General features: G+C 40.9%; 1 protein-coding gene across 1 annotated transcript; it reads right to left on the minus strand.

The window, feature by feature from the left end:
* Window positions 1–6374: 6374 nt before the first annotated feature.
* On the minus strand, window positions 6375–6803 carry LOC129515921 (60S ribosomal protein L31-like). The gene has a single exon (XM_055335144.1). The coding sequence runs from the start codon at window positions 6780–6782 to the stop codon at window positions 6405–6407; it is 378 nt and encodes a 125-aa protein (XP_055191119.1). The 5' UTR covers window positions 6783–6803; the 3' UTR covers window positions 6375–6404.
* Between the last annotated feature and the right edge of the window lie 5653 nt (window positions 6804–12456).

Raw genomic sequence — 12456 nt, forward strand, 5'->3', positions numbered from 1 at the left:
GCCAAACCGCTGCGCCACCCAGGGATCCCTAGAATTTAATTTAATATTAGACTTAAGTACCCTTTAAACTTGTACCCAGATGGCACTCATCTGGGCTCCAGATCATTGAAGCTACCATGTACATGATCTCTGTGCTCATGGCTGTTCACTGGAACTTTTTTTGTGTGCCTAACTTCCCAGAGTTTTATTGTTACTTAACTCTTATTTCCTCAAACTGTGCAGAATGAATACCTACTCTTACCAGTGTTCTTTTATAATTGGTCCAATGTCATCTGCATTGTAAAGATCTGCGTACTATTCTATTATGATGTTGGACCTTTGCCATTACCTTTTGAGAGCCTCTCCTGAGTGTCAGAAGCATTATTCAGAATGTGCAACAGACGCAAGAGGTGTCTCTACCAGTGCACTGCTGGGCTTCCCACCTTTGACTGTCTATTAACTAGGTTACTGGACAGACAACTCTGTAGAGTCAGAGGTTAACTTGTAGATTCCTGTCCTGCTAAAAGATGCAAATAATTTTTGTCCAGTGGGAAAGATAACTCCGAGGTTGTGGCTTATGGCCCTGTGGGACATTAATTAGTTTTAAATATAACCTAGTAATATTATCCTAACATTCCTGCATTAAATTGTTATCAATACGTAGCTCCTCACATTCTCATTTGAACCCAGTCTTGCCATTTTCCGCATTAACTAATGAGTTGAATAAAATCTTTGGGGATGTGTTCCTTTCACATTTGTATGAGATTGTATTTTTAACCTTTTGAAAATTATTTTTTTGGCATAGTTTTAGAGGCCTCTTTTTTTTTTTTTTTTTTTTTTTTTTTTTGAGGCCTCCGCTTTTTTACTCTGGCCTCCAAGTAGGTTAGGTTGATTGATAAACAAAAACGTATATTACTAGTAATAAAAATAACCCAACTGGTACTCAAATCCCCTCCTTCCTTCCTTCTTCGTTCACTGTCAAGTACTTTCTCTGCCTGTAACCTAGAAAAGATGAGCTAGAGAGAATTGTTCTGTTAGCTAATCCATCTGCCAACAACATTTTTAAAGCCCCGTTTGTTAAGAGTGTGTCTCTGGAGGGCACAGTGAACAGACAGTAAAAGGGGGGATGTTGCTGCATGGTTTCATGTTACTGTTTGCAGCTGCAATTCTGCTAGTCTGAAGCAGGAGGGAAAAATTTGCGACGATAACGAAATGAAGCTATAATACATTAGCATCTTGCCAGATAAACAGACAAAGCCCCATGTAGCTTAGCCAAGTAATCATCCAGAAATGATCATTTTCCTTATTGGATGGTGAGTAAGGCTAACCTAGCGAGACAAACAGATTTGGACCTTAGAATCAGATACCTGATACGAAAAAGGCCCAAGAAAATGTGTCTTTTGGGAGAAGCACCCTGCGAACTGTGGGTGAAGGAGAATCTTCTACTCATCACAGTAATTGTTTCTGTCATTTTGTTAAACTTATTTTGGGCTTCAACTCCCAGCTCAAATCTTACCTGCCCTGAAGCTCCCCTGATCCTTTACGGCCAGAGTTAATTTCTGCATGCTTGTGTGAGCCCCTGTTTGAGACGTCTGCACTATCTTGGCCATTACTCTTACCTGCATCTCTTTTTCTATGGGTCTGGATTATAAGTCCTAGAGAAAAAATTTTGTAGCCTCTACTTTTATGTCTCAGTGTTGGTTACACAGTAGCCATTCAGTAATCAGTAACTGTTGGTTGGTTCACAGGAGAGCAGATTACTCTTGGCCTATAGAGGTAGAAGAGGTACTACAGCCTGACTCTTTTTAAAGATGATCAAGCTCATTGGCACTTGATAGAATTTACTTCTCTGGATGATCTGCAGCAGTGACTACAGCTTCTGTGTGGCATTTTTTCAGCTATCTACACCCATTATTGTTTTCCTCATACAACCCTATGCCTAAAATTTGAAGTTGTATTTATGTAGCAGAAAGCTTCTGAAACTACTCTTGAATTTTCAATGTGGCATTTAAATTTGATTCATCTAATGAAGAGCAAGATGTGCACAAGGAAAGAACAAATCTAATTCCATATAATCACATGTGTTTTACATTTGGTTGAATGAAACATTTATTAAAGCAATATGCCTATGTTTCATGACAGCTAGTTGGAGTCTAAAAAAGTCTGTAGAGTATTTGAGTCTAACAGGATGCCATTGGGATTGTTTCCTATTCCTATCTCCCAATCACAAAATTAAGGTTTTGTAAAAAAAATATATATATATATCTTCCGTAATACAAGTCTTGGTACCTTGCTCATAGGAGTTTATTAAATATTCCTTGACTGAATCATTAGGGTAAGCTGTGAACTAAAAAAAGACCAGCATAAATGACCACCTTATCCTATGTGATCATGAGCCCTATTCCAAGTACTTCTAAGTACAAATACACTTTAGGGTGACCCTAATATAAGACTCCTAAATAAAGCAGGACTATTGTGGCATAGAAGAATAAAACTCTCTGTGTGTTTCCCAGTGCTTCTCAAACATTTATGTGCATACAAATGACCAGGAGGTGTGTGGGTTTTTTTAAAGATTTTATATATTTATTGGAAAGAGCAAGAGCACAAGCTTGTGGGTGGGACACGTAGAGGGAGAGAGAATCTCAAACAGACTTCCCATGGAGCGTGGCACCCAATGCAGATGGGGCCAATCCTAAGACCCTGAGATCACCACCTGAGCTGAACCAAGAGTTGGATGCTCAACCGACTGAGCCACCCAGGCGCCCCAGGAGATTTTTTTTTAAATGAATGTTTGGATTCTATGAATCTGGGGTAAGGTCTTAGATGTGTATTTGTGCTTGTATTTCTAACAAGTTCCCAGGTAGTGCTTTCAGTGTTGGTCTGGGATTACACTTTGATAATTGTTACCTTAGAGAATTTGGGGTTTTCAGACTATTTTGTGCTGCCCTAAAATCTGCCCTATTCCTGAAACTTTTCTTCTTCATGTTCTGTCCATTGAGCCATTGGGCCTTCTCTCTACCAGGTATCCCTGCTACTTCAACACAAAATAAGACTCAGCCCCCTTGCCTCCCAGTAATAAGCTATTTGTGGTGCAAAAAATGGACAAGACTAGCAAGTGAACTATCAGATGCTCTCAGACATGAATTCACTGCATTTGAGATTATTCAAACCAGAAAATGTTGGATCTTTTACATTAGAGGCAAGGATTTACCTATAACCCATAGTGGAATTTAATAGCAGTTAGAGAGAGATGAAACACCAAGGCAAAATTCTATCCCATAATAAGGTTGAATTCATATGGAAAAAAGGAATCCTTGGAGGATGGTAACCAGAGGACGATTTATCTGCTGATTTTTATTTCAAAAATAATTCCCAACGATACTACAAAAACATACAAATGGAAAATCTCCTTGATGCCCTTTAAAATTCTGGCTCCAAATGTAAATTTCAAATATGCTTTAATGTGACATAGTGAAGAAAAACAAAAGGAGTTTTCAGCTAAATACTCTCTAGCACAGTTACAGGTTGAATTTAATGCCTCCTTATGAGCTGCTCTGGTTACCTAAGACATAGAAAGCTTGGTGAGTAGTTTGCACTGTGATCCTTCCTTTGTCTTTATTCAGGGAACAAGTAAAAGGCTAATAAGAGTATACTTGTACTGACATGAGGAATAATGCATCTGAATAAGGGTTGGAAATCTCCCCTAGAAAGCCCCTTACTTGGCCTCTGACTTCTTTGGTTTCCACTATTACTGTGGAACTACTAGACATGATACTGACATACTAAACAAAGTGCCCCAAAAATGCTAGTTGGTAAAAGGAAATCTTTCAGCTTTGCGGGTCTTTTGGAAGGTATTCAAGTAATCATTTCTCTACGTCAACTGATCCATTTATCTATTTACATCTACCCATCTGTACTGAAAATAATAGTTTCATACACTGAATCCCTCAGATCTCATTTAGATGTTTGCATTTAATTTAGGCCAGTTTTAAGAGAGATATTGGGGAAAAAGTGACTAAGTTGTTTACAAGTTCAGAAACTTACTCATTTAAAGAAAGCTTGAAGGTTAACTACTTAAAAAGAAAAAAGGGGAGATTTGATGCTTGGCCTCAAATATTTGAAGAACTGTGTAATACAAAAAGGATTAGACAATTTAGATGCTTTCAAAATATTACCAATTACAGGCATATTTTAGGTCCAGCAGCAAACCAGTTGCCTATGTAGGAAGTCATGAATAGGTTGTCACCAAGCAAAGATTAAAGGATTTTGAATTGAGCAGCCCTGGTGGCTCAGTGGTTTAGCACCGCCTTCAGCCTGGGGCCTGATCCTGGAGATCTGGGAGAAAGAAAAGAAAGAAAGAAAGAAAGAGAGAAAGAGAGAAAGAGAGAGAGGGAGGGAGGGAGGGAGGGAGGAAGGAAGGAGAAAGAAAGAGAAAGGGAGGGAGGGAGGAAAGAAAGAAAAAGAAAGAAAGAAAGAAAAGAAAGAAAGAAAGAGAAGAGAGAGAGAAGAAAGAGAAGAAAAGAAAAGAAAGAAAAGAAAAGAAAAGACTGTGAATCAGGGATGCCTAGATATGTCTTCATTAATTGGAAGTTGACCTTAGTAATATTAAGAGTCCCTTCCAAGTTTTAAGATAGAATTTGTCTTAAATAGAATATGAGATTTTTTTTAATCTAAAAATAAATAAATAAAATAAAATAAATAAAAATAAAAATCTAATCCATTGAGGTGACTTCTGGAATAGAGGTGTAGGGAATTCTGAAGATTTTCCCCTTTGTGAATTCACTGTAACTGGTAAACATGGCTTTAAAAAAAAAAAAACTGTCTAAAGTCTGGAAGTGTGTTCAAGGCATACAGCAAATGAAGAAACATTGATTCAGGAAAATCTTCTAAATCTCTTTGAGAGAATAGGGAATGTCTGTGGTATTTGAGGCATGAGCTGCTTTCTTTCCCTCCTCCTCAGCCCAGCTCAGAATGATGAAGCTCTGCCCGGGGCCGACCCAGAAAAGAACATAGGGCTTTCTCTCTCCAGCTTCCCATTGTGGGATATAGTATCTTTCCAGGAAGAACAAACTACCGGCATTTCTCATTTCCTCCCAAATAGACATTGAGGAAGCTTGAGAGATCTGGGTCTTCATCACTACCCAGTACCCACTCAGGATGGAAATTCAACAAACACAACCAGCCAAGAACACAGGCCTCAAAAGCCCTCAACCCAGCTCATTTGTAGTGCAGAGGATTTATGCCAGGAGAGGAAAGCAGAGGTTACTGTCCCTACACAGCACCATGCTTTAAAAAACAGGATGTCCCTCCAGGAGAAGCTGGCACTGCCACACTGAGAGAAACTCCAGAGCAATAGGAGAGAGGCAAGCTATAAGAATAGAGAGCTCCAAAGAGATCCGACATTATTTGGAGTAGAATAGGAGGAAGTTCAGGCTTAAAGGTGCTCCCCAAAATAATGGAAAGTTTGATGGTAAGCAATTAGGAAGAGGGTGGAGATCAGGAGAGGTGACTGTGTGCCTAGGGCTGTGCCTTCTGGTGAGCACTTTCGGAGTCTGCATGCTGCAGAGGGTAATGGATTTTAGTAACACAATACAGCCAAACCACCAAGAAAATAAGCAGAAACAACAGGCCTTGAGGGGAAGGGGAGGGGAAGCCAGCACTAGAGTTACTGTTATTGAGAATATCACTATGCAAAGAAAATTTACCAGTTGTGCAAAGAAACTGGAAAATGTGACCCATACACATGAAAAAGAACAGGCAGCAGAAACTGCCTCTGAAAGGAGCCAGATGTTGGATGAGTAGTTAAAAGTCAATTACAAATATATTCAAAGAACTGAGAAAATGCTTGAAGAATTAAGGAAGTTTTAGTGACACTGTCTAATCAAATGGAGACTATCAATAAGGAAATAGAAATCATAAGAAAGTAGCCAGATTTTTAAAAAATAACCAAGTGGTTCTTTTTTTTGTTTTAAGATTTTATTTATTCATAGACACACAGAGAGAGAGAGGCAGAGACACAGACAGAGGGAGAAGCAGGCTCCGTGCAGGGAGCCCGATGTGGGACTCCATCCCAGGTCTCCAGGATCACACCCTAGGCTGCAGGCGGCGCCAAACCACTGCACCAGCAGGGCTGCCCAACCAAGTGGTTCCTTTTTTTTTTTTTTTTAAGAATTTTATTTTTTTAAATTTTTTTTTTATTTATTTATGATAGTCACAGAGAGAGAGAGAGAGAGAGGCAGAGACACAGGCAGAGGGAGAAGCAGGCTCCATGCACCGGGAGCCCGACGTGGGATTTGATCCCGGGTCTCCAGGATCGCGCCCTGGGCCAAAGGCAGGCGCCAAACCGCTGCACCACCCAGGGATCCCCCAACCAAGTGGTTCTTTTTTTTTTTTGCAGTTTTATACCTTTATTTGACAATCAGCGATTAGTTATCATCCACATTAACAGTCTGTAGATTTTTGAAAGTGGTGACAGGTACATAGGTAACCAGCGTGTAGAGCTTGTTTGGTGAATCTTCATCCTCGTTACATTTTCTGGACAACCGCACACGGATACGATATGGAACATTCCTTATTCCTTTGGCCCAGACAGCTTTGTTGAGCCTGGTGTCAATGCGCACATCTGGAGTTCCCATCTCCTTCATGGCAAATTTCCGGATCTCTTTGAGTGCCCAAGGGGCACGCTTCTTGAAACCCACTCCATGGATACGTTTGTGAATGTTGATGGTGTATTCTCTGGTCACTACCTCGTTGATGGCAGAACGGCCCTTCTTCTTCTCGCCACCCTTCTTTGCGGGAGCCATTCTGCCGGGCCCTAGTTGGAAAGGAAGTCAACCAAGTGGTTCTAAAGAAGAATTCATACCAGTCCTTCTTCCACATAACAGAAGAGGATGGAACACTTCCAAACTCACTTCAGAAATCCAGCATTACCTGGATGTCGAAACCAGAAAACCACAAGAAAAGAAAATTAGATGGGGCGCCTGGGTGGCTCAGTCAGTTAAGCATCTGCTTTCAGCTCAGGCCATGATCCAGGGTCCTGGGATGGAGCCCCGCCCTGGGCTTGCTGCTCAATGGGGAGTCTGCTTCTCCCTCTCCTCCCCACTCATGCTCGCTCTTGCCATCTCTGTCACTGTCACTGTCTTTTTTTTTTTTTTTTTTAAGATTTTATTTATTCATGACAGAGAGGCAAAGGGAGAAGCAGGCTCCATGCCGGGAGCCCGACTTGGGACCCGATCCCGGGTCTCCAGAATCACACCCCAGGCCGAAGGCAGCGATAAACCGCTGGGCCCCTGGGGCTGCCCAGAAAATTGCTTTTCTTTTCTTTTTTTTTTATGTATTTATTCATGAGAGACATAGAGAGAGGCAGACACAGGCACAGGGAGAAGCAGGCTCCATGCAGGGAGCCAACGTGGGACTTGATCTCAGGTCTCTAGGATCACACCCTGGGCCAAAGTATCTGTCTTTTTCAAATAATAAAATCTTTGTAAAAAAAAAAAAAAAAGTATAGGTCGGTATCCCTGATGAAAATACATGCAAAAGTCCTCAACAAAATATTAGCAAACTGAATTTGCCATATGTTAAAAGAATCACAAAAAAAAAAAAAAAAAGGATCACACAGCATGATCCAGTGGGGTTTGATCCAGAGATGTAAGGGTGGCCATCTGCAAATCAATCACTGTGATATCTATGCCCCATTAACAAAATGAAAGATGAAAATCATGCAGTTATCTCAACAGATACATACAAAGCATTTGACAATATTCAACATCCATTTATAATAAACACTCTTGACAAAGCAGGTATAGAAGGAACATGTGTCAACATAATCAAATCCACGGGATTAGCCCAGAGGTAGCCTCCTCAGTGGTGAAAAGCTGAAAGCTTTTCCTCCAAGATCAGGACCGAGACCACTCTACAAAGCTGTTAAAATGTAAATAAATAAAATGTGTATGCATTTTTTTAAAAAAGATTTATTTATGTACTTATTTGAGAGAGAAGGAGTACATAAGCCTGGGGAGGGGTGGAAGTGGGGTAAAGTTTCTAATGTTTCTCCAAGGCCTCCTCACACCCCAGTTTCTAGGCAGTCCAGCAACTCCTGAGAACAGGAAAAGCATGCAATTGAAAAGGGTAGAACTCAAGTAGAGGGAAGAAACGAAAAGCATCTAACCAAGAAAAGGAATAAGTAGGAAATAAAAGAAAATGAAGAATAAAGAGACTACTTTAGGGGAAAAAATAGCAAAGTCAAAGGAATGGTGGAGGGTGAACATCGGATTAGAAGTTGGGGAATCCAGTTCCAGGACCAGCTCTGCTCTGTAAATCACAAACATCGGGCAGGTCACATTCTTTCCCTGCTCCTGCTTCCCTGGCCTTCTTCTGGGACAAAGGACAAAGTATGACTTCTGAGCTTAAAACAGTGAGATTTGTTTTCCTTTTTGTTTGTAAAGCCAGTCTCTTGACTCTATCATTGGGCTTCTTACACCCTGAAACACCCTGAAAAAAAAAAAAAAAAAGACAAATACCTTAAAAGAAGTGAGTTTGCCAGTGACAAGTTCTTGTCTCACGATGACTTTCTGAGTCAGGTCACTCAAATTCATCTGTCACTTTCAGGGTGACCTCATCCCAGTTCAGCAACACAGAAGAATAGTAAGGGATCCCTGGGTGGCACAGCGGTTTGGCGCCTGCCTTTGGCCCAGGGCGCGATCCTGGAGACCCGGGATCGAATCCCACGTTAGGCTCCCGGTGCATGGAGCCTGCTTCTCCCTCTGCCTCTCTCCCTCTGCCTCTCTCTCTCTCTGCCTCTCTCCCTCCCTCTCTGTGTGACTATCATAAATAAATAAAAATTTTTAAAAAAATGTTTTTTTTTAAAAAAAAGAAGAATAGTAAGAATTTAACAGTCACAAGGGGACGGAGCTATGCAGCACAATCCCAACCATCCCCACCAAGGTCTCTTCTAGTCTCTTCTGTAGCTCTCACCTGAGAGCGAGGATCTCTCTGCAACGTGATCACGGTTCAAGGTCATCCTAAGTCTAAACAGCACTATGGTAGTACTTTGGGAAAAACTGAATCTTAGAATATTTTGACAGAAACACAGTTTAATGATTACTTTCATACATAAAACGCAGTGACTTTAATGAGCTACTGATACCTGACTTTCTTTAATAAATGGATTATTTGTCATGAAACTTGATTTTAAAGCAAATGAATGCTCTTAAGCACTTTAAAAAGTTGCTCTAGATCACGTTTGAGGAAAATACCAAGTTTGGAACACATTATTGTGGATTTTATTTTTCTATTTACGGTAGTTTGACTTTGATATCTTTCAAACTTCTTACACTTTAGTGCAAGAGGGACCAGAATATGCCCCTGTACAGAGTTACAGATAATGGTTTGGTTCTTCTCTTGTTTTCAGATGCATGTTATTTCTGGGAGAAACAAGTTCACAGGTTGAATTTAATCTAGCCGTTGTATAATCTATGGAGGTACTTTTACTTGATGTGACCCATGTCTTACTTGTGAAATTTACCTCAAGAGAGCTCACAGAGGTGTTTGGCCAGTTCAGTTGGTGGAGCTTGCAACTTGATCTCAGCGTTGTGAGTTCAAGACCCACACTGGGTGGAGAGATTAGTTTAAACAAAATCTAAAAAAAATAAATAAAGTAAGCTCACAATGTATTCTCTCAAATAATACAATCTATACTTGATTATCAGACCGTTGAATTCCAAAATAGGTTAAAAGTGAAAACTCTGTGTGTGTGTGTGTGTGTGTATGTGTTTCAGTCTAATGAGAAATTCAACAAAATGAGAAACATTAATTTGGTGGTGGGAGTAGAAATCCTCCCCCTTCTGCTGTGTAAGCACTTCCAGAGGTCTTTCTGTATTCTCTTTCTGGTTTTGAATTTGCAGTGGGCCATAGGACTTCCTGAGGTAGGGACCGGGTCTTCCGCATGTTTGTACACTCAGAACCTAGCATGGTTGGTTGATACGGCTCCTGTGAAAACTGCCCTCCCGTCTGCTGTCCAGTCACAAATTTCAAACTGATTTCAAGGATCTGACATTTTTTCAGTGGCTGCCAGAGAGTCTCTGAACTGAGTCTACTTAATACAGAACAAACTGCCCAAAGTCAGAAGCACAGCTGAAATCCCACACTTACACAGAGCCCATCCTGGGCTTCCCAGGCACACATGTCCTGGCCACACTCTCATGAACCTTGTTTATAGCTCAGAGAAACCATTGTCATCACGCCATTCTTGGCAGAAACAGGCATCTTTCAGTTGTAGGCCAAAATCAGGGTCAAGAGGAAACCGTAAGAGAGTTTCACAGTGTAATTTTTCCAGTAACACTGGCAAGGTGGGGTGCATCTGGGGCACTCAGGTAGGAGCAGTGAACATGTCTGCATATCCATGCACAGGCAGACTGACCAGAAGGCAGCCTCTCCCTGCCCGGCCTTTCCCTAATGGATTTCCTTTTCTATCGATTGGGGACTTAGATGCCGGCTAGCAATTAGTCCTAATCAGGCAGCAGGAGTTTCCTAAGGGGACTGCCAGCTAGCCTAATTGCTGGCAGCTGTGGGGCCCCCTGCTCAGCTGCCAGGGACAGGCTGTTAACCCATGGTGTCCCCGGCTCCACAAAGACACTTGACCTAGCAAAATTCCTGCCCCCTCCTCTAGATAGATGGTTTGTCTTTATTTTGGAAAACTGCTGAGAGGCTTGGGTCAACTCTGCCTAACTCTGTAGCAGGAAAGACTTCATAGAGGAAAAACGGAAGCAGGATTTTTTTTTTTTAAGTTCTATCATGGAAATTCTCAAAAATTCACAAAGGTAGGAGAATAGTATCATAAACCGCCATTACGTCCATCATCTTGTTCTCTCCATTCTGCTGTCCTTGTGTCCTTTTTGATCTATCTCATAACTCCATTTCTTTTTTTTAGTGGGCAACAACTCTCAGACGTCATTTCACCTTACAGTTAGTTTTAACAGACATTAACAACCATTGCCTAGGATGATTTTCTCATTAGGGGTTCCTAAATGGTGGTATTCTAATGTTTTCATTCTTTTGACATGTATTAGCCACGATTCTTAGAGGAGAATTTCCTCTCATGTTTGGAAAGGCAGGATAAATGCTGGATTCCTTCCCTTTACTAGATTAATGCTTTGATTCCCTAAAGCCACCTCTAATGTGACTGTAAAAAAAATGTTTTCAGTATCAGTATGAATTCGTGGATTTTTGTATGTTTGCTGTGTTTTAATGCATTGCAGTTCTAGTTTTTTTGGTGTGAAAATTTTTCCCAAATTTAATCAGCAGTGCTTTTTCAGACTTGTTCTGTGCCATTTTGACTAGTCTTCATTAGTCTGAAATTTTTCTGCGTCATGCCCATGGAATAAGAGTTTTCAAGGAGCTCTAGTTCCTTTTAGTAGAACCAGGCATACCTTGCTAATAGATTATCATGGCTTCGAGGTCAACACATCATGTTTAAAGAGACAAAATGAACCCGTATTGGTTCATGAACTTGATGTCGGTATCGTGCGGATGTATATACTCCTGTACTTACTTTAACTTCTTCCTTCCTGTCCTGAAGGAACACGTATCCAAAATTGGCTTTTGAAATCCCCACTTCCAGAACAAGCTCTGTCACTTCCCTGATCATACTCGTCCATCTTTGTCCCTTCCCTGTACCCTTCCTTCTCTCTCAAGCTACATTGAAAGCTTTTTGAGGGAAAGAATGTTTTCTACTCGCTTTGAGCCCTCCACACTGAGCACAGAGGAGGTTTTCAGTAAACTCTTACCCTAAATTGTCACAGTATGTGACACTTGCCCAATTTGTGTCACATCCTCAGTGGTGACATTCTTTTTGCTGCTCTATATCAATCTCTCATCCAGGGACTTTTTTTCAACAACAAAGAAGCATCATCCCACAGCTAATTTGTAGAGATGGAATAAAATAAAACTCTTTAATTGATTGTATTCCAAAGAAGCCATGCATTAAGGAAGAAAAATCGTGCCTCCAATTGCTGTCAGCTTCATTACAGACTGTGCAGCTAGCCACCTGGGAGGGCAGGCAGAGACCTTGCAGTAAAGAGCCAGTTAATGACCCACGCCCCATCTGTAACACACTTACAGCCCCACACCTCCATGATTGTCACAGAAGCCAAGAAGGGGGGGAATCTTTTCTCAGTTCTTCAGTATTTCAGAAACAATAAACCATTAATGATTTCTCATCTTTTCTAAGTACACATTTAAGGAATATTACCTCTTAAATTCATAGAGCCAAACAAGAAGTCCATATAATAAGGCAGAAATGATCCCACAATAAACTGTCTGTACCTCTAGCTGGACATTAACTATGGATGGGATGTCCTTAACTATGTAGCTCTTAGCACTGGGGAGTCCTCAGGAGGAACTGATAAAAATTGTGTGTGGTCCTCCACCAGAGAGGCTTGGCCTCCCCAGATAAGAATCCTAGAATTAACCCCCACTATT

The sequence above is a fragment of the Nyctereutes procyonoides genome, unplaced genomic scaffold, assembly GCF_905146905.1.
Source record: "Nyctereutes procyonoides isolate TBG_1078 unplaced genomic scaffold, NYPRO_anot_genome, whole genome shotgun sequence".
NCBI lineage: Eukaryota > Metazoa > Chordata > Mammalia > Carnivora > Canidae > Nyctereutes > Nyctereutes procyonoides.

Bases quoted from the DNA above. Each gene is read 5' to 3' on its own strand.
- LOC129515921 (XM_055335144.1), bottom strand. From the start codon at position 6,782: ATGGCTCCCGCAAAGAAGGGTGGCGAGAAGAAGAAGGGCCGTTCTGCC.